Source organism: Lissotriton vulgaris, chromosome 10 (genome assembly GCF_964263255.1).
Source record: "Lissotriton vulgaris chromosome 10, aLisVul1.2, whole genome shotgun sequence".
NCBI lineage: Eukaryota > Metazoa > Chordata > Amphibia > Caudata > Salamandridae > Lissotriton > Lissotriton vulgaris.
Window position 1 is genome coordinate 940337620 of NC_141698.1, and position 21009 is coordinate 940358628.

The window sequence follows — 21009 nt, forward strand, 5'->3', positions numbered from 1 at the left end:
TATGTATCACTTTCTGCTTATTGTGAATGTATATGGATTATTTTCTTCACAGCTGAGATAAAGGTGAAAATGAGTTGCAAATTGTTCTTGATATGATTAAAGGGCACTATGATTGTTTTGCGATTTGAGATGACTTTTATTTTGCTTCTAGTAATGTTTTCACTGTAGCATCAATATTTAAACAGCAGTATAAGTACCTCTTTTTTTTCAACTCAAAGTCTTCAGTACTAACCTACTTTAATTTTAAGCAAGCTGTAAAGGAGGCGTATATCAAGCTTTAAAGACGGGAATTTATCAGGGAAAGGTAGAAATCCCTGCCTGTGTACTTTAGCTGTTTTAAAGTTATCATTAGTTTGTGGCATATTGAGTTTTACAGATAAATACACACAGACAACAGTGTTTCTCCTGCCTGTATTTATTTTTAAAAGCGGAAAAATACAGATAAGTGGGCTTCGTTTGAATGACTCTCCATGCTGTCAGTCATGAATTCTGGGCTAACAGCTGTGCAGATTGGCAGCATGCAGAGCCTAAAAACTGGATGAGATTTCCTTAAATAACTCCATATATCAACATTTGTTTGTGATAGAATACTAATATTTCCATGTGGGTGTATTGTTTTATTTTATTTGGCTTTGTAATGTGCAAAACCAGACATACATCAAAGTATGCATGCAAACTTATCCGTTAAATCAATATGTAAATATACAAGTTGTGACTTCATTTGTTCACCAAACTCAAAATAATAGTGGATAAATACGGATACGATGGGCAAAATGGCAGCTGTCTAAGTGAAAGGCAGGCCAGGTCATAGAGCATAATTAAAGCAGCTGTTAAATTAACAATTAGAATGTTGGTTTTCTTTCTTCTGCTCTATTTTAATATCTTACAATGACAAGCAGAGAGAATATGTTTAGTTTTTGCTCTCCTTTGATAGAGGAAAGCCAGAATCTTTCTGAATGTTTCTATAATTTCCGAGCTACTGCAGCTTTAGTAGTTGTTGTAAATACGGCCTTGTATTGAACTGTTTGTAATATCGGTTTGCAACAAATACCCAACACGTTTTTGATGCGTTTAAAGATTTTCACTAGAAGTTTTCTTTTTATTCTTCATGTTTGCAAACATGCTCGCTCTTTCCTATAAAAGAGCTCGCACCAAGGTCTTAAGTGGTATGTGGGAACGGTGATGGTGGCCTTGTATTATATGGGAGGAAGCACCCCCTGGAGGACATGATAAGGATATTGCAAGTCACCTATGAATTCCAAACCCTATAAAGGATGTTCCTCTTTATGGTTTTGGAACTCCTCAGTGACTTGCAATATCCTTATTATCTATTTTACATGTGGTACTTTATCCCTCATCTATGCACTTTGTCATATTTCCTTTCCAGTCATCAATCCTATTTTGATACTGCTTGTTCATTTTTGCCTTAGGGGTGAGTTGAACAATATCTTTATAATTTTGTTTTCTTTCTTCTAAAGATACTGAAGAGGGTCATGTTTTGTCAGTTAGTGCTGTGTTTCTTATCTGTGATACATGGACCCATTGGGAGTTCATGACATCAATTGAATGGGTCTCTAACTCTCTGGAAAATGAATAATATTTGCATATAAGTATATGTATATATATATATATATATGCTTAAAAACAGTAAAATGTAAAACTGGAAATTGTAAAACGTTCTGTAAGTATGAACAAGTTTGAAATTGGAGACCTAAATTGGAATCCTTAGCTTGATTTGTGGTAGCAGAGCCAATACAGCACAGTGTTATGAACGATTGATCGGCTTCAACTGAAGCACATGTATGCTCTGACAAATAAAGAGTAGGCATTAGAAGCACAAAAGCTATATGAATATTGCTTTGTCTGTTATAAATAAAATAAAAATTTTAAATGTCCAATCAATCAGGGTTTTGTAGAGCGCACTACTCACCAGTGAGGGTCTCAAGGTGCTGGGGAGGGGGGGGGGGGGGGGTGTTCTAGGAAGCAGCTCCATTAGGGCCATTCCAAGAGCCAGGTTTTGAGGTCCATTCTGAATTGGTGCAGTTTCGGGCTCCATCGGAGGTGAAGGGGGAGTTTGTTCCAGGTCTTGGCTGCAAGGTAGGAGAAGGATCTTCCACCAGCACTGGTCCTGTAAAAACGAGGGACAGTGGCTAGGGCGAGGCCGGCTGAGCAGAGGTTTCTCATGGGGGCAGAGGAGGAGATTCTGTTGTTGAGATATTGGGGTGCGGTGTTGTGCAGGGCTTTGTAGGTGTGTGTGAGCAGCTTGAAGGTTATCCTTTTTTTGACGGTGAGCCAGGGGAGGTTTTGGGAGAAGTGGTTGTGTCATGGGATATCAAAGATAAGTGTGGCTGCAGCATTCTGGACGGTCTGGAGTTTGCAGAAGATGTTTTTGTTGATTCTGGCGTAGAGGCCGTTGCCGTAGTCCAGTCTGCTGCTGATGAGTGCGTGGGTGTCCGTTTTCCTGGAGTCAGGGAGCGGGGGGTCCACTTGAACGTCTTGAGAAGTATTCAGAGGGTGTTGAAGCATGTGGAGGATACAGCGTTGATCTGGGGGTTCATGGTGAGTGAGGAGGCGAGCATGATGCACAGGTTGCGTGCGGTGGCTATTAGGGTGGGTGGGTTTCCAAGGGCAGGGGGCCACCAGGTGTTGTCCCATGCGGAGGGGGTGGAGCAGAGGATGAGAACTTCAGGCAGCTGTTGCTCATCAAGGTTGTGACAGCTTTCATCCCTTCTTGTAGGTGGTGCCTGGTGATGTCGAGCTTCTTGGTGAGGGAGAGGATGAGCTGAGCGTCATTTGCGTAGTAGACGAAGTTAAGATCGTGGTTTCTGACAATGGTTGCGAGGGGGTCCATGTAGACATTGGAGAGTGTGGGGATGCGGGAGGATCCTTGGAGTACTCATTTTACCTCTGTCGGTTCTGAAAGGAAGAGCGGGAGTCTTATTCTCTGTGTTCTGCCTGATAGGAAAGAAAGTATTCAGTCTAAGGCCTTTCCTTGGATGCCAGTGTCATGGAGTCTGGTGGCTAGTGTGTGCGGTGGGAGACGGTGTCGATGGCTGATGATTGGTACAGGAGGATGCAGTTGGTTACTATTAAGTGTGCTAGCTGGACGTTGACTGCCTTTTCGATGAATTTGGTGGCAAAAGGAAGCAGTGAGATGCGCCTGAATTTCTTGAGGTCTGTCGGGTTTGCGGATGGCTTCTTTAGGAGGGGGTTGACTTCGGCACCCTTTCAGTTGTCGGGGAAAGTGGCTGTGTCGAGGGAGCAGTTCATAGTTTGGGGTAGCTCGATTATGATGGCAGTGGTGGCCCTATGGAAGATGTGTGTCGACACCGTCCCTGGCATCCAGACGTGGGTGGGTCCCACACGTTGGAGTAACGACCTGGCGGTTACTCCCTCGTCATTGTTGCTGGTGTTTTCTGGACATCCAGGCTGGTGCCCTGCGACATCCCCTTAGAGGATCACTAGAAGGACAAACTCTCTCGCACTTCCATTCCTTTTCTGGATTACTTTTGAATCCATGACATAGGGATAGTATTCCAAAGGATATTCCTCTGACAGTCACCTTCAGTTCAGAGTAGATTAGGATTTTTTCTTTTCTCTTTTTCCCGGTACTGATAAAATTCCACTCATTCATTTGGAGACTATAGGCGTGAAACATGTCGACCTTTTAACCACTTTCACTCACCATCATACACACTTGGCTGCAGCAGGTTTAATTCTCCTTGCCAGCTGTGACCCTTGTGGTCTGTTAGCCATAGTATAAGTGTCCAGTTATTAAAGGTTCTTAAGGGTACTCATAGCTATTTTTAATACACTCACTGCACCCATTCTACTCACCACTCGTCTGCCCCACCACCTCATCACATAGGACCTCCTGGCTGACTAAAGATCTCCAGCAAAGTGCCCCCTGTGGGGCCCATTGAGCATTGCAGCTCCAGTCCAACAAGCAGCTGCACTATGATGAAGCATGACGCCTCTCGGGTGTGTGAGGGCCCTTGCTCCTTACTGGAGCGCTCCTCACTTTCTGTGCCTTCTCCTACCTGGTCTTCCAATTCCCCTTGCCCCACCTTTCCCCTTCCTTAGGAACTGCATGCCCCATTGTCTGACCGAAGATGTGTTGCGGGCAGGGGTCAAAAGGTGCTCGGAGTGGATGCTCTTCATTGCCTTTAAGTTATCTTCTCTGGTGAGAGGGGTCCAGGTGAGAAGGGTCTGTTGGGTGGTGTCGTTGAGGGTGGGAGTTGAGGGGGTGCCATGGTCTTGATCGTCGAAATTGTTGTAGAGTATCTAGATCTTGAGGTGAAAGAAGGAGCTGAGTTTGTTGCAGAGGTCTTGGGAGGGAGGGATGTTGGTTGTTTCGCTGTTGGGTTTGGAGAATTCCTGTATGATGGTGAAGAGATCCTTGGAGTTGTGGACGTTGGCAAGGATTCAGTCTTGGATGACGTTTTTCTTTGTTGATTTGGGTGGTGTACTATGATGGCTGTTTTGTAGGCGTCATGTGCTTCCAGGGTTCTGCTGTTTCTCCAGGTCTTCTCCATTTATCGTCAGGAGCGCTTGGATTCTCGGAGTTCCATGGTGAACCAGTTGCCTTTCTTGTTGTATTGTCTCGTGGAGTTCTGAATGGGGGTGAGAGTGTTGGCACAGTTGGCGATCCATTGGTGGTGGTTGCTTGATGCTGTGTTGGCATCTGTTGTAGTCGGAGGTGAAGTGCAGGTAAGGAGTTTTTCAGAGACTTTGCTCCAGCTTCTGCGTGGGAGGCGTTGTGTGTGCTTGGGTGCAGTGGGTTTGTAAAGGAGAAATATATTCAGTGGTGGTCGGTCCAGAGCAGTTCCGTGGTGTGGCTGAAGTGAATGTTGTTTCCTCCAGCGAAGATGCGGTTGAGTGTGTGTCCTGCTGTGTGAGTGGGGGTGTAGACAAGTTGCTTCAGTCCTATGTTGGTGAGGTTCTCCAGGAGGGCAGTGGTATTGGGATCACTGTGGTTGTCTAGGTGGAAGTTCAGGTCTCCAAGAAGTATGTATTCCATAGAGGCGAGGGCATGTAGTGTGATGTGGTAGGCAATGACAGTGGTGAAGGTGGTGTGGGGACCAGGCGGTCTGTAGGCAAGTGGTCCACGGAGCGTCATTCTGGGGTTGGGCTGGATCTGGAAGTGGAGGTGTTCCATGGAGGGAGAGGCGTCATCAAAGCTGGTGGTGGTCAGTCGGAGGGATCTTTTGTTGATGGGGACTCCTCCTGGGCAGTTGTAGTGGACTTTTCTCAGGATCTTGAATCCGTGGAGAACGGTGGTAGCGACGTCAGGTGCGGAGCTGGCGTTGGCCCAGGTCTCTGTGAGGAATACAACGTCAGGCATGTGGGTGTAGAGGAAACCTCAGATTTCCATGGCGTGTCTGTGCAGCGAGTGTACGTTGAGGAGAATGCAGTCTAGTTGTTTGGGTGCTCTGGCGTCCAGTGGTTTGGAGGCGATTGCTGGGGTCCAGAGGTGGGTGACCTTGTTGGCCTTGATAATTCCCTTTAACCATGCTATATAGTATCTCTGATGCTGTGCAACATAGCTTAATTAAAGTGAGGCTATACTATCATTTTGTAGACACACACCTAGAAAATGACATGTCATTTTTTACATTTTTATTTGCAGATCCAATTCAGATTGGTAAATAACATGAAACATTGCTCAAACGCCTTTTTTGGGAAAGTGGGGGAAAGCAACACAAGTGGGGAGTGCAGAAGCAACAAGGTGGCAAAGCGGGTGGGGGAAGCAACAAGAGCAGAGGCATGTAAGCAACATGGGAGTCTAGTGGGGCTAAAGCAATGAAGGAGGCTGAAAGCAAGAAGGAAGGTAGTGGTGGTGGGGGGAAGCAACATGGCGGGCATGGGGGAACAAACCAGTGAGAGAGAGCTCAATATGGTGCAGAAAGGGCAGAAAAAAAGCAAATAGATGAGTGAGTGCAACATGGAACTGGGGGCAGAGAGAAGCCCTGGTGAGAAAGCAACACAGGCAGATTGAGCACAAAAGGGCACGGGTATTAGGAAGGGGGCACATGGATAGAAGAGAGCAGTGGGAAAGAGAGAACAAAAGAATCACACCAGGGAGAGTGCTGAAAACACATCCACTCTCATGGAGTGCTTAAACATAAAAGAAACAAGTTGGGCCTGGGAGAGGTATCTGTGTAAGGACACAGCAAAGCATCCTTGCTCAAGAAGAGGGACATACCCAAGGGAAAGGATAGCCCACACCTGCTAATATGACACGAGCAAAATAGACTGACAATTCAGGCAACCAATGGTAAACAATGGAGGGGAGGGTCTATGACCCCTGTAAGTTTACAATTCTTGCAATACTTCTTGCAAGAAAGCACATACACTGCCTAGTAGGTAAGACTTTAAAAATGCACTGCCTTTGGATAGACAATCAAGAAAATCAAGAAATGCTGAGATAATTTCAAGATTATTCTGCTGAATTGAAAATGGCAATGTTAAAGCAAAGTATTGTTTTTACATGTTTTGAAATTGGGCACAATCGTTTGAATAATCAGAATAACTTGTGATTTAATTTGACACTAAATGACACTTATGCAAATTATTTTTATGACACATTTACCTGAAGAGACCAATCCAAACATGTGACAACACGATGCTTTGACCAATGTTCATCATAGAACTGCCGGTTGAAAGAAAGATTGGATCCAGCTTGAACATCCCTGCATATTATTTTTAAGAAACAGAAAATGAAAGCAAATTTGATTAAAAGTTTGAAAAACAGTACAATCAATGTTTAAAAATGAGATATTGTGAATGCATTTGTCCAATGAAATATTCATCTTTTCTTGATTAAGAATTATGGTTTGTTAGAAATTGAATTATTATTTGGGGTAGGGGACTGCCCACTTTAAGGAATAATCATAAATCTTGTCAGAAGGATGCTTTAAGGCAATAAACTAACCTGAGATCAACTCCAGGTAGCTATGGCATAGAGCAGACTTCACCATTGAACTGGATTAATAGTTTTAAATGTATCCAATTTGTTCTATCTGGTCACTTTTTAGAGTTAGTATTACTATTTTAATCCTCACTGTGATTTTCTCCATAGGACAACTATGTGGGCCACAGCTAAAAAAAAATTTTTGGGTCTTGTTACTGTAGCGACCTGGTAAAATGAATCTTCTATATGTCTAACTTTTAAAAATCATGCAACCTATCTTATGGACTACAAGGCTTACATGGGGTGACTTACTAACATTTAATAGGGAGATTTACCTCTCAAAAAGGCTTATGTTGGCAGGTTGCATTGCTGGTTTTACACTGCAGCAGTCAAGTCACATAGGGTAGGCCTGAAGCCATGTTTAAACTGCAACTATACTGGATGGCAGAATAAGTGACATTTAATTTCCTGGCCCCTGGCACACTTTCTACACCATAGACTATGGACAAGTTAAAAGTGCATTCAGGATTAGGCCAATATAACCATGGTTAAAGAGGGAGCACAAGCATTTTTACTTATGGTTAGTAATGGTAAAGTGCACAGAGTTCAAAAGCCAGTAAAGCAGAGAGGGTAAAAATCTGGGGGTACATTACCCAAAAGATGGCAATTTCCTACATAATTAAGTAAAACAGCATGCCTGAAATTCTAACCAATGCCATTTTCATCAGCAAAAATCTAGTGCCATTTCCTGCTGAGAATTGTGTCAAAAATAGGGAATTACCATGATAATTGAGTGTGAAAATCAAGATTCTTTGGTATTTACGCATTTCTTACATCACCCATATGGTAAAACTGAATATCACAGTATCCTACATCCTCGACATACCAATACCATAGGACTCCGTAATTCATTCCAAAACTGTGAGCATCAGTACTTCTGGGAGTGGGTATCCTTTTATGGTATTCCCAGCCCACCTGCAGTGTGAACTAGAATTTACCAGCTTAATTTAACTTTTAGTAGTGACCTAAATCTCCTGAAAAAGACATGTTTTGTATGTAAACTAGGAAATGTAACAGCAATAGTACTTAATATTTGGAGACTGCTTTGCAAACTTTAACTTAATGTATCTCAGGTGATGTTCAGAGAACGTCCGATCTATAGACAACAGCCCTTGATATAACTGGGGCAAGGAAACTGATGCAGCAATCCTCCACCCAGAATTACTGATTCCACAGTTATTTGTAATTTTGAGGTGATAGAATACCCTGATATTCTCACTCACTGAGCAGCACCTGAGAAATTAGGATTTTGCTAAGAAAATCGCTGTTTCAGCATCTGGGTTCTGTGGTAATTTACAATTTTGACCTGTGTTCCACCCCAAATCTCATCTATTTTTAGCTGGTGAAATGTCCTGGTGATAAACACTGGGAATAAGTCTGGTGCATTAACTGCAATTAATGATTCAGCCTCTAACCTTGTTCCTGACCAAATTGGTAATTTCTTGGCCCCCTATATAAAACATTGACATAGATTTCTTCACAGTAAAGGGGGAGATGTACAGAAGATGTTAGAATGCGGACGCGCTTCTTGGTGAGGTGCTAGCTGCTATATTACGGAGCGCCCTGTTTGCTATTTGCACAGCTTGCTGCTAAAATCTATTTTATCCCGACCAGTACTGTACCGATTATTATTTGCACAGCCGTTGATATTTTAAATGTGTGGAGAGTTACATCCCTTTTAAATATATCGTTCCTTTTAAAGTGTACTTTCTGTGTGTTTTTTACTCACTCTGCACTTTGTCAAACGCCGGTCATTTGCCCCGTTCCACCACGGCTGGTGCCGCTTGCGTGGAGAGCTCATTGACCTATATTTGGGCTCCCCTCGGAGTGACTCACTTCGGGGAGGGAGCAGGTGGGCCTTCCCGGGTGACTGCTACTTCAGGGAATGGCGGCACCGTCGCGCAGCGGACTCGCGCCGCGGGCGCGCCAAAGGCGAGCCCATCTGCGCCCGTCCGCGCCAGGCCGGGACCAGGGGCCAGCACCCCTGGTCCCCTCTTGGTATATCCTAGGCAGACCCTGATGTGTTGTGAATCGGCGGTCTGTCCGCTACCCGATAGAGTAATATTGAAACTCAAGCGGGAGGGGCTTCTGAGACCTGATGTAAGCTCTAAGTTGGCAAGCAGGGCTCCGTCACCAGCTATTCCATCAAAGCATGTGAGCAGGCAGGGGTGTAGTTTCTCATTACTTAATACCCGCTCCCTCCAGAGGCATTGTTTGGAAGTTTTCTCCCTTTTGCATGAGGATAACCTGGATCTCCTTTGTGTCACTGAATCCTGGCTCAATGAATCATCGACGCCAGATCTGGTGGCTGCCCTGCCCCCTAAATTTACCGCTATTTATGCCAACCGTTCAGATAATATGAGGGGGGGGGGGATGGTGTTGCTTTTCTCTTCAAAGACACTCTGAAAACGGAAACACTCTGTTCAGAGTGCATTGAAGGTGCAGATGTACTGGGTGTGAAGTTCTGTTCCCCCACAGATTGTGTGGTATTCCTTTTAGTATATTGTCCACCTAACACAACAATTAGGTTTATGGAACCTTTCCTGAAAGTGGTTCATGACCTCCGCACCCGATATGAAGGACTGGTGGTGCTTGGTGACTTCAATTTCCACAGGAAAATAACCCAGAAGGATGGTCAGGCTAAACAACTTGAAGAGGTTCTAGCTTCTCTGGGACTTACTCAGCTGGTGGGGGAGCCTACACATGAGAGGGGCCATACGTTGGATCTTATTTGGTCATCCTGCCCATTTTTGGCCCCGCTTGTGATCTCCCCATGCTCCTGTTCGGACCACTATTTGATTGAAGGCTAATTCCCACTCCTCACAGGACAGCGGGAAATTAAACCAGATTGGAAACTGCTGCGCAGTTGGAATCAGGTCAAAGCCTCTGACTTGACAGCTATCCTATCACAATCTAAATACCTCCCGCCCCTGGTGGAAGATTTGGAAACCGAAAGTGCTGCCCTGGTGTCTACACTTAAGGAGGCTATCGAGGTAGTTGCTCCGGCCCATAAAATTAGATATGTGGAACAAGGGCAAAGGAGCATTATGGTTTAACAAAGCTCTTAGGGAACATAAAGAAGTCCTCTGCCAATGTGAGAGAGCTTGGCGTACGTCTCGCATGCCTAGTGCGCGGGAGGCTTACACTATGCAGTTTGCATCATATAAAAAAGCTATCCGTTTGAGGAAGGCTGAATTCTATGAAGCAGCAATCCAGGAGGCTGCCAATCCGCAGAAAGAAGTATTTAAAGTCTTAAACGATTTACGGACAGTTAAGGGGCCAAATCCAACTTTTAATTTAACGGACTGTCAAGACTTTCAAGACTTCTTCATGAATAAAATAAAGGATCTGATGGTAGAAATCAGACAGACCCCTAATCTTTCGTGCTCTATTGAGCCTCCCTCTATTTCGTCAAGGCCAACAACAAACTGTCTGTCGGGGTTGCCTGCCCTCACCAAGGAGTCTCTATTTCTTATAATGAACAGCGTGAAGTCAGGTTCTCCAGCAGACCCCTGCCCGCCTAAGATTTTTAAACTGGGATGGTCTGGGATGGAGGAAAAAGTCCTTGCCCTGCTGAACCACTCCTTGGATATTGGACTTGTTCCCGCCAATTTCAAAGACGCACAGGTGGTTCCCCTTCTAAAGAAACCAGGTTCCAATCCAAAACACTTAAAGAATTTTAGGCCAATCTCCCAGCTACCTTTTCTCGCCAAAATTCTGGAGCAACATGTGTTGCACTCTCCCACCCACTTCCTCGAAGGCAATCATCTCCTCAAGCCCAATCAGGCGGGTTTCAGAGCCCATCACAGCACGGAATTGGTGATGCTTTCCGTGCTGGATGACCTGAGACTCAAAGCTGACAAAAAAACCCTTGTGCCCTGGTCCTTTAGGACTTATCCGCGGCCTTTGATGCCGGTAATCATTGCTGACTTTTATCGCGGATTAGGGATCAAGGGATACAGGGCACGGTTCTGGCCTGGCTGACTTCCTTTCTCAAAGATCGCTCGCAACGAGTTCAACTAGCAGACCTTGTGTCAAATCCTGCCAAGTTGACTTGTGGTGCGCCCCAGGGTTCAGCCCTTTCACCCCTGCTCTTTAATTTATATCTACAGCCTCTGATTGCAGCAGTGAACAGGATGGCCTTCAGGGTTTATAACTATGCCGACGATACGCAAATTCTGATCCAGATTGACCACTCATCTACAGCCCACTTGAGAATGCAAGACATTCTCAAGTTTACGATCAACTGGATGTCGGATAACTCTCTAAAAATAAACCCGGATAAAACGGAAGTCCTGGCAGTCACTACAGCTGCTAATCCGTGGTGCGATCTTTTCTGGCCGGCCGAACTGGGGCCCTTTCCAGAACCAGCAGTAGCAGTAAAAAGCTTAGGCATCAGAATTGATGCCCTGCTATCCATGACACAGCAGGTATCAGCGGTGGTGGGCACCTATGTTAGTTTGCTGGGTCAGCTGCGGAAACTATCCTCACTACTGTCTTTCTCCACCCTCAGGCTGGCGGTCTCTGCCCTGATTCTGGCACGGCTGGACTACGGCAATTCCTTATATTATGGCCTCCCAAAAAACCTTTTGGCCAGACTTCAGGTGCTGATGAATGATGCGGCCAGGCTCATTTTCAATAAACCTAGGCGAAACCGGGCCACGCCCCTACTACGGGATCTACATTGGCTGCCAATTGCTCAAAGAGCAAAATTCAAGAGCCTTTGCATTGCTCACAAGGCCGTCTATGGCTCAGCCCCCAGCTATATCAAGGACCGGCTCATTAATTACACGCCAAGTAGGACCCTTCGGTCTGCTGAGGCACGTAACTTGATCTGTCCCCGGTTCAACCTTGCATCCAAGGGTGGCAGAGCCTTTTCTAGCACTGTCCCCCTGGCATGGAACCTTCTCCCAGCTGAACTTAGGAAAGAAACAAATCTCCTACTTTTTAGGAAGAATCTGAAGACCGTGCTTTTCCTGGAGGCATGGGGGCCCTTGTGATTGAGTGGTCTGGTGCCCTACTGATGTTGTGTGTCCGCTGATAGCGCTTAGATACCCCTGGGTGATAATGCGCTCTACAAGCTCATAATAACATAACATATTCATTCAACTTCATCCCTATGAAGCAAATATTCGGTAGCTGCTCCTGGATTTTTCTGGGAGTGCATTTCAGTAAAAAGGGCCAAAGAGGTGTTGCTGAGCTCTCAGATGCTTTGGGAATCACCAATAATGGTAAGGAGCCAAGGCTGATTCACATCTCCCTTTCAATCAGAAGACTTGTGTTGGACCTGGCCCTTTCTGTAGGGTCATCCCCAAACTTTTTACCTTCCTCCTCCACTTTCTCTCACCATGATATTGCTGGTTTTAGGACTCTGCACACTTACCACTGATAACCAGTGCTAAACTGCTTGCGCTCTCTCCCCTAAACATGGCACTATTGGTTCACCCCCAATTGGCATATTTAATTTACTTATAAGTCCCTAGTAAAGCGGTACTACATGTACCCAGGGCCTGTAGATTAAATGCTGCTAGTGGGCCTGCAGCACTTATAATGCCACCCATTTAAGTAGTCCCCTAAACATGTCTCAGTTGTGCCATTGCAGAGCCTGTATGTGCATTTACACTGCCATTTCAACCTGACAAAATAAAACAACCCTTCCTTTTTAATGCATACAATTCATCCCAAAGGTCAGCCTGGAGAGCCCAGAAGGCAGGGCGTGTACTTTTAAGTTTTAGATGTCCCAGTAGCGAAAAAACCTCAAAGACATATCACTACTGCAAGGCATGTATCTCCCATAGGATCACATTGGGATTCACTGATTACATTTTATAAGAGTAATTGCCAAATGAGAATATAAAACGGATTCAGCTTTGGTGTTAATATCCAAAATTATGGTGAAGTCGGATTTTAAATTACAATTTGAAAATGTCACTTTTAGAAAGTAGGCATTTTCTTACTTTAGCCATTTGGTGCCTGCTGCCAGTGGCGGCTGGTGACATTTGAAAGTGGTGGGCGTAAAACATTTGTCGTAGTTAACTGTGGCGAGCGAGCGTAGCTTGCAAGTCTGAACTACCTATGGGGGGGTTCGGTGGGGTTCCCTCTGAGAAAGTTTAGAAAAAAGAGTGGGAAAAGGGTGAATTTTCAAGCAATAATGAGAAGAACAGACTGAATTGGTGATAAAATAACGGAAACAAAAATGAGATAAGGAGAAGGGATCAGGGTGAGTCCTGCAAGTGATGGACAGGTAATGTGTCAGGTCAGAGATCTACAAATAGGGACTGAAGAAACAGTGTGATGAACACAGGCAGGCGCAGGGGTGATGGACCGACAATGTGACCAGGCAGGTAGGTAAGTGATGTACAGATCTCGTGTCATTCATTAGAACAGGAAGAGACAGATGGGTGATGGAGGTACAATGTTTGTAGGAATAGGAGGTACAATGTTTGTAGGAATAGAGAGTGTATCAGGCACGTAGACTGTGGGTCAAACACTGTCCAAATAACAAAGGCACAGCGGGCATTGGAGGAAGACAAGCTCTGGGCATCACAACCTTAGAAACACTGCCCCAATAACAAAGGCACAGCGGGCACTGGAGGAAGACAAGCTCTGGGCATCACAACCTTAGAAACACTACCCCAATAACAAAGGCACAGCGGGCACTGGAGGAAGAAGGGCCTGAGCATCGCATTTTCACAACTGCACACTGCGCCATAACATGGGCAGAGTGGGCACTGAAGGAACAAAAAACCCAGGTCATCACAACCTCACAAATACCGCTCCATCCATCAACAAGGGCAAAATGGGCACTGAATATATACTGCCCCTGGGCATTACAACCTTAAAGAGGTGGTGCTTGTATTAAGGATAGAGCAGGCACACAAACTAGAATGACTTGTACATCGCACCGCACATCCCCTGCCCCAATAATAAGGATAGAGCAGGCACGGCAGAAACACGGGACCCAGATCTCTAAAACACTCCCGCAGTAACAAGGATGTGACAGTCACACAATGCCCCGACTATCATGGAATCGGGCTCAGCCCCCATCCCTTTGTGACTTTACCTCAACCAAAGAACATCCCCAGAGTCTCGCTCACCATAATAATAACCGGGTCACAGCCACATAAGAGAACACATTCCCAGTTGTTAGAATTGAGGCCCTATAACTTCTGAATTCCAAAGAGTCTCTAACCCGTCTTTCTCACAGTAGCCATAATATTCACATTTTTCAATCATATAAGCCTTCGGAAAAAGATAAATTCAACAGCGACCGCTCAATCTGTGTTAAGTATTGGGGGAAACGTCTTATATACACACTGGCCTTATGTTCTCAGTTCGTTTGTCACATGTTTCTGGCGCGTTTGTTTTTCTTTGAGTTATGTCAGTTTTAGACACTTTCCTGTTCATTTGGGTTCCTGCAAGTACGAATTGCATACAGTCATCACTCGGGTCATCCCACGTTTCCTCTGCTGCCTAACCTTTTGCAAGTTTCTCCTCAGCTCAGACCTTTGATGTCCCTCATTACTGTATTTATTTATGGGGTTTTTCTCTCGCGCGGACTTTACCCGAAGGTGTCAGAGCGCTTCACAATAGGAACAGAACTGATACAAGTGAACATTACAAAAGCAAAAGTTACATTACATGAGGCAAAAGTGACAATCGTTAGCAAACAAAATACAAGAGGCGCAAACGGTACATTACAGGAGGAAAAAGTGACATGTGTGCACTGTGCAGGTTACAAAAGCGTACAAAGTACAAGTATAGGTATAAATGGCAGACAGACACTCCAACACAAGAACAAACGTTACGTAGGCAATGGTGGCACTTAGGCACTGTAGTCCCACTACACGCCTGTCTGTGCGCATCCGCTATAAATTCAATTGTGATTCTTGGCTGTAACTTCAAAGGCGTGATCTAAAATAAAGTGTACGAGGCAGAGCTACGTTATAAAATATAAATTTTGGTGTCCACCGAAATGAAGGATTACACAATGGTTTCATTCTGAGTCGGAGGTCACGGTTAGTACGTCAAAGGGAACTCGAGGGTTAGGGGGTCCCATCCTTAGCATCTTTAAGAAGATGATATTGCCGAGTTGCTCGCAGTGACTGTGTCACGGCCCGGGTACAAAGCTGCACCAGGGCACGCAAAGTTCGCCACAATTATACGGTGGTCTGGTTTTTGGTCCTTACATGCCCTTAACACCCTGACCACGGCTTCATTCAGGGTTTTAGCAGTTTCTAATAACTAATTTAGCTATACGTCATGGGTCCCTCGCTACCTAAGCTCGTGCTATGTAGTTTTGCCCTTGCAGAATCGGGGTCATGTTCTCTCTGTCTCGGGTGGGTGGGGGTGGAAATGGGGTAATCGGCTCGTCGCGGGGGGAGGCGGGAGGGGTTTAATGAAAAAAAATCAAATAAAACTTACCGCCCTGCACCAGCTTCTGAATGGGTCCCGTCCCGACTCCCACCATGGTGCCGCGGTGACGTCCCGACAGCGTAGGGGAAATGGCCAATCACCTCGACATGGCTGGATATAGCCATAGGTGATTGGCCACATAGTGCGGCCCTCAGCAGAAGAGCAGACAGCCAGACAACACCCACGCACGGCACCATCCTGCTGCAGCAGCCAATCCTGGCGCAGCGTTAACAGCGCCACTGCGCCAGGATTGGCTCACGAGCAGGACACTATCTGCCCATAATGAGACCGGGGCCCCGGGTCCCTGCCTGTGTCTCTAAGTACTATAGGGGAGGGGGGGGGGGGGGGGGGGAAGGTCTACAGTACGCATGCGCGGACCAGTCAAAATATTGACTACTCCTGGATTTTGCATGCGCACTGTCACCCTCGCTATTCTGCTCTGGCTGCCTGTAAACTGCCTGTCACTCTCTGCCGCAGCCCCGCCCCCCACGGCCCACATCCTTATGCGGTGCCCGATTCTGTCGGGCTTGTCCAGGGGCCGATAACGCGCAGTGCGGGTGCCTGTCAGTGCGCGCTCAGATTTATTTAATCATGTTGGCAGTGCGCGGTCGTCCATGGCTAGTGGGGCAACGCCCCCAATGGACGCACCGCCACTGCCTGCTGCTTGTCTATGATCACATGCCTGGGGTGGGTAACAATTGCGCTTTGTGTATTCCCTCAGATAGCTACACAGAATGGGAGCTTAGGTGTGACTTGATTGGCCATCCTGGCAGGTATATGCTGGATGGACCCTTACTTACACCTGAATAGGCTGGGTCTTGACCCTACACAAAGGGCTGCATGCCTTCCTGTAGTGGAGCCAGGGCAGAAAGGGCAGGGCCTCTGTGCACTTTAAAGGCCTGTCTTTGAAGTCTTCCCCACTTTAAAGGCACCAGTGGGAATATATACTGGACCTCAGACACCACCACCTCAGTACACTTCTGGACCTCTGGATACCCTGCCAGGAAGAAGGACTGCTGTGATGCTGAAGGACTGCCACTCTGCTGGACTGCTCAGTGTTGGACACCTGCATTGCTAGGCTGTCCTGCAGCCTACTACCCTCTGTCTGAGTGAGAAGGACTGGACCTGCATCACTTGACCCCAGAACCCAGAGTAACTCCAAGGGCTTTTTGGCTGACCTCCTGATCTGATGTCTCATGGACATAAAAGACTTCCAACCACCCTGATTCTGCACCTGGACTCTGCCAGCTGTGAATCTACCCTACCAAGTGGTGCCAGCCCAGTACTGGACCTTGGGAAGTGGGCCTAAGGTGCTTGCCAGCGGAACCAACGCCTCTTCTCTGCTGACCAACACATTCCTGAGCAGAACCTATGCATCTCCTCGGCTGAGTGGCGCATCCCCAAGCATAACCGGCGCATCGCCGCTGCTGCGTGTATTCGCCCTGTTGCATAAGGCTTGCATCTTCACCACCTCTCGTATTTTGGGACTGATGCTTTGCCTTTCAGAACTGCCACTATGGAATGCTATACCCAGCCCAAACTCCTCATATCCCTCTTCAATGACAGCCTCGAAGAAGAAACTCTGCATCGCAGCATCGTCACTCATCGGAACCAAGGCATCATCTCTACTGAGCCACGCATCTTCGACACCGGAATTTTCTTTACAAGCCTTGTTAACTGTATCATCGACGTTGAAGCATCAGAACTGTGCAATGTAGCATCGTCACATGTCATAACCAACGCATTGCCTCTGCTTCATGACGCATTATCGGAGCGAATCCACGATACGCTACACAATACGGATTTACGTGTTTTGTTCAGTGGTCCTAACTGGGTCCCTGTAGCTAACCTGTGCCCCATCGCGGTCAGCCTAAACTTGTTCCTGTCTAGCACAAATGGATATCCCCAATAGAGAATTTGGCTTTTTGGCGCTATTCTACTTAAGAACTTTAAAATTCAATTTCTCCAGTTCTTCTTTTGGATTTTTTATCATGTGGTCTTGTTTTATTTATTAAAGTTTACTCTATTTTTCTAAACCTGGAGCAAGATCTTTTTGTGTGGTGTTTTCACTGCTTTATTGTTGAAGTGTTGCACAAATACTTTACACATTACCTCTAAGTTAAGCCTGACTGCTCTGAGACAAGCTACCAGACGGTGAGCACAGCTTAATTTAGGGTATGCCTGCCTCTTACCCTGACAATAATTGTAGTTGCTGCTTGACCAGGGCTCATACCCCAGACAACCAACAAACCCTTTCTGACGATAACTATTATAGAGACACAATGTTGCCCTCGTGTATGCAATGAATGGTTCCAGGTTAGGCACATGCATACACAATATAGAAGCTAAATAAGCAAAAATGATAATGGCAATAAAAAAAGTAGCTAAAATATATTAATGAACAATCAAACCAAAATTACTGTGTCAAATAACTGCACAAATTAACATTCAGCAATCAGGCAATGTATTTTGCTACATAACAGAGCAGCAAGACACCCTTGATTAGTCAATTAGCATGCTACTGCACGTTGACTAGACTATGAATCTAAAATGATTCCCACTTGACAGGTTCAATACCCTTGTGTCTGCCTCCTGGCTCATTAATTCTAAAGGTCTAAATTGAATAATAAAAATAGTTGTTTGAATTGTGGTGATGTAGTTCAAGTAGGCACTTTGATATGCAGTTACTTAAACTGATTCTAATGCAGTTACTTACTTACCATAATCAATGCAGTTTAATATATTGCAACAATAAACTCTTTGGAGACAGTTGTGTGGGAATGATGTACCATTAGGGAGCCAATTTAAATGTCTGCCTGCAATACATTGTTACTTGGCATATCAACCACGCGTCATTGTTTTTTCAGGTCCGATCATTATGGCGTAGGATAATTATTGTTAGATTGATAATTGAATATTTTATTGATTCTTAAGATGTGCCTAGTTAAAAACACAATCTAGGGAGACTAAAGCTTAGAAATTTAGAATATTTTCATGCATTAACAAACACGATTTTGGCAGAAATAAGTCACATTATCATCACTGTCATTCAGTACTCATACACTATACGTGTGCATACCGAGGTAGATGTTACCACTGTTGAGAAATGTATATGTTTTTAATCTACAGGCAAATAGGTAAAATGTGCAGCTTTAATATCTTTAAACTGCTGTACGGCCATTTATCAGCACACCACACCAGTCGACAAGAGCTCTATGTTGTGGTGCTTCTTTCATTAATATTTGAAACTGTTTTTAAACAATGTCTTATGGACGAGGAAAATGATATGTACATTTCAACCATGCACTAGCATTTTGCCACTTTTTGCTTCTTTTCCTAAATTACATTTCTCACAAAAGACTTTTTGAAAAAATATATTGAAGCTTAAAAGAAATTATTATTTTTGTGAAAACCAGGGAAAACTATGCTCTTGTCACAGTTTTTTTAATGTTTGATTGAATTCTAGTGTAAGACTCCTTCCATATTAGGGGTGTTGGGCAATGTCTCCTGTTGTGATGCAGTCGAATCTAATGCTAGCATCCATGTTCTCTCTTCGTCCCATGCAATATGACAGCATTTTTAAATATTGCGTTTTTCTCTTATAATGCAACAAAATATTACAAGATGCAGCATTTTGTCAACGATAACCAAAACATTCCCCTCCTTTGAAATAGGAGCTCCAAATGTAAGCATTTCTTTTTAGTCAATTGAGCACAAGGGCAGCTGCATTTGCAGTTTTTGAATGCAGAGGCAATGTATGCCTATTTTAAGAGTGCACACTCTCAATTAACAGTCCAGCTGTGTGCCACTATCCTATTCTGCCACACATTTTCCTTTTAAAGCTGCAGTAACATCAAAGGTCTGTCCAATTTCCCTTAATCGGTAATGCTGGCAATGCAAAACATCACTTCTAATCTGGATTTTATTCTCTACTGTTTCCTCCAGAGATTGGAGAACTTTCAGTTACAACAGTCTGTAAACCTGACCTCTTGACTTGCGTTTGACACCTTCACCTATGATAAAACGTTTGTTCTTGCAGCTGAATGGGCACTGGTACAGGATATGATGTAATGTTTGTTTGTGCCGAGGAACTAGTTCAGTGCATTGCACAGGGATCTAGCGATTCGGGTGTGAAGCCACAAGCCACAAATAGCGGATATTTTTTACAGTATGGCAATAGGAAAATGCCTCTCCAAAGATGCTGCACTTAGAGACGTCTAAGGCATGGGCAAAGTGGGAAATCGCCCAGGGCCCAAGCCTTTCAAGGGCCCCCTTCAGAAAGTCAACGTTTCTCTCTATTTGACCTCTGTCTATTATATTTCATTATCTAAAGCTCTCTGCCTACTTGAGTGCTGACTCTGTAACTCTCTACATAGTGTCCTTGAAAGGATTTTTGGGGTCCCAGGCAAGACATATTTCACAATTTAAAACGGAATTTAATTTTGTTGACATCGTGGGCTTGAACTGGCTGGAAATTTTAGTGAGAAAATTCAACGTTTTTAAGAATAGGGGCCCCCAAAGTATGTCTCGCCCGGGGGTCCCTGAAATCTTTTAAGAGGACACTGGGTGCACTGGGCTAACTCTCGAATTTAAATGGGTTTCAATAAAAAAAATCTAAAGCATAGTTGTATTCTCTAAGAAATAAACTTGTATGAATTACTAGCAAAAAAGACAAAGTGATATTCTAGTAGTCTAGTATATAAAAGATAACCCAGCATTGGAAACCTCTAACCCTCAAATTGAAAACAAAACATTTGATTTTCGCATATTATTTGTCTGTAAATTAAATAAAATATTTCATAATGTGTAATGGTTCAAATCATAGATATGCTTAGGCCAGGGTCCCTTGAATTCAGTCATCAGTGGTTCAGGGAGGGTCCACAGAAGGCAAAACATTAAGAAGCGCTGTTATAAATCATAATTGTGATATATATAAGAAATGTACTTTATTCAGAACAAGCCTTTGTTCAGTATCTGAAGTGTCTGGGATTTCTTCAGAGCAGAAATAATCTGTTAGAAATGGGGTTTCTGGTTGGCTAGTCTATGCACCTAAGCCAGACTGAACCTACCTCTCTAGTCAGGGTACGGGAGTTACACATCCAAGATAACCAGTGCGCCCCCCCGTTGGTAGCTTGGCAGAGCAGTCAGGCTTATCCCAGAGGCAATGTGTAAAGCGTTTGCACAACACAACACAACACAAAACACACACACACACACACACAATGAATACACCACGAAGAGACTCCGCACCAAGTTATATAAAAATAGTTCTTTCTGTTGTATATCAACACACAGGCCACAATCACAAACCATAAATCACTTTGCCTCGCAGGCAAATGTCATAACAGTACAGGTAGTGCAGTACAGTAATTACTTTTCAGCTGCACATATCATCACAATATTATCACTGAGCACATATTATGTAGAGCTTGAAATGATACTCTTTGCCCTCTCATTCAAAAGTATAAAACAACAAATCATGACATTAGGGCATAAATATGAAGCAGTTGGGTAATGCACCCAAAACATATGAATGATCCATACTGTGCAAATCTGACAGTGCAACCATCAGCCCAACCTGTAACACTAAGTTAGGGCATGAAATGCAGCAGTAACACCTG

At 44.6% G+C, this 21009-nt stretch overlaps 1 protein-coding gene across 1 annotated transcript in view; it reads right to left on the bottom strand.

Annotated features, from left to right (window-relative positions):
- Window positions 1-21009, bottom strand: part of DYNC1I1 (dynein cytoplasmic 1 intermediate chain 1) — a 1862117-nt gene that overhangs the window by 711499 nt on the left and 1129609 nt on the right. The window contains exon 10 of the mRNA XM_086941928.1: window positions 6593-6692. Within this exon, the coding sequence (XP_086798054.1) occupies window positions 6593-6692 (100 nt within the window). The remainder of the gene's footprint in view (window positions 1-6592; window positions 6693-21009) is intronic.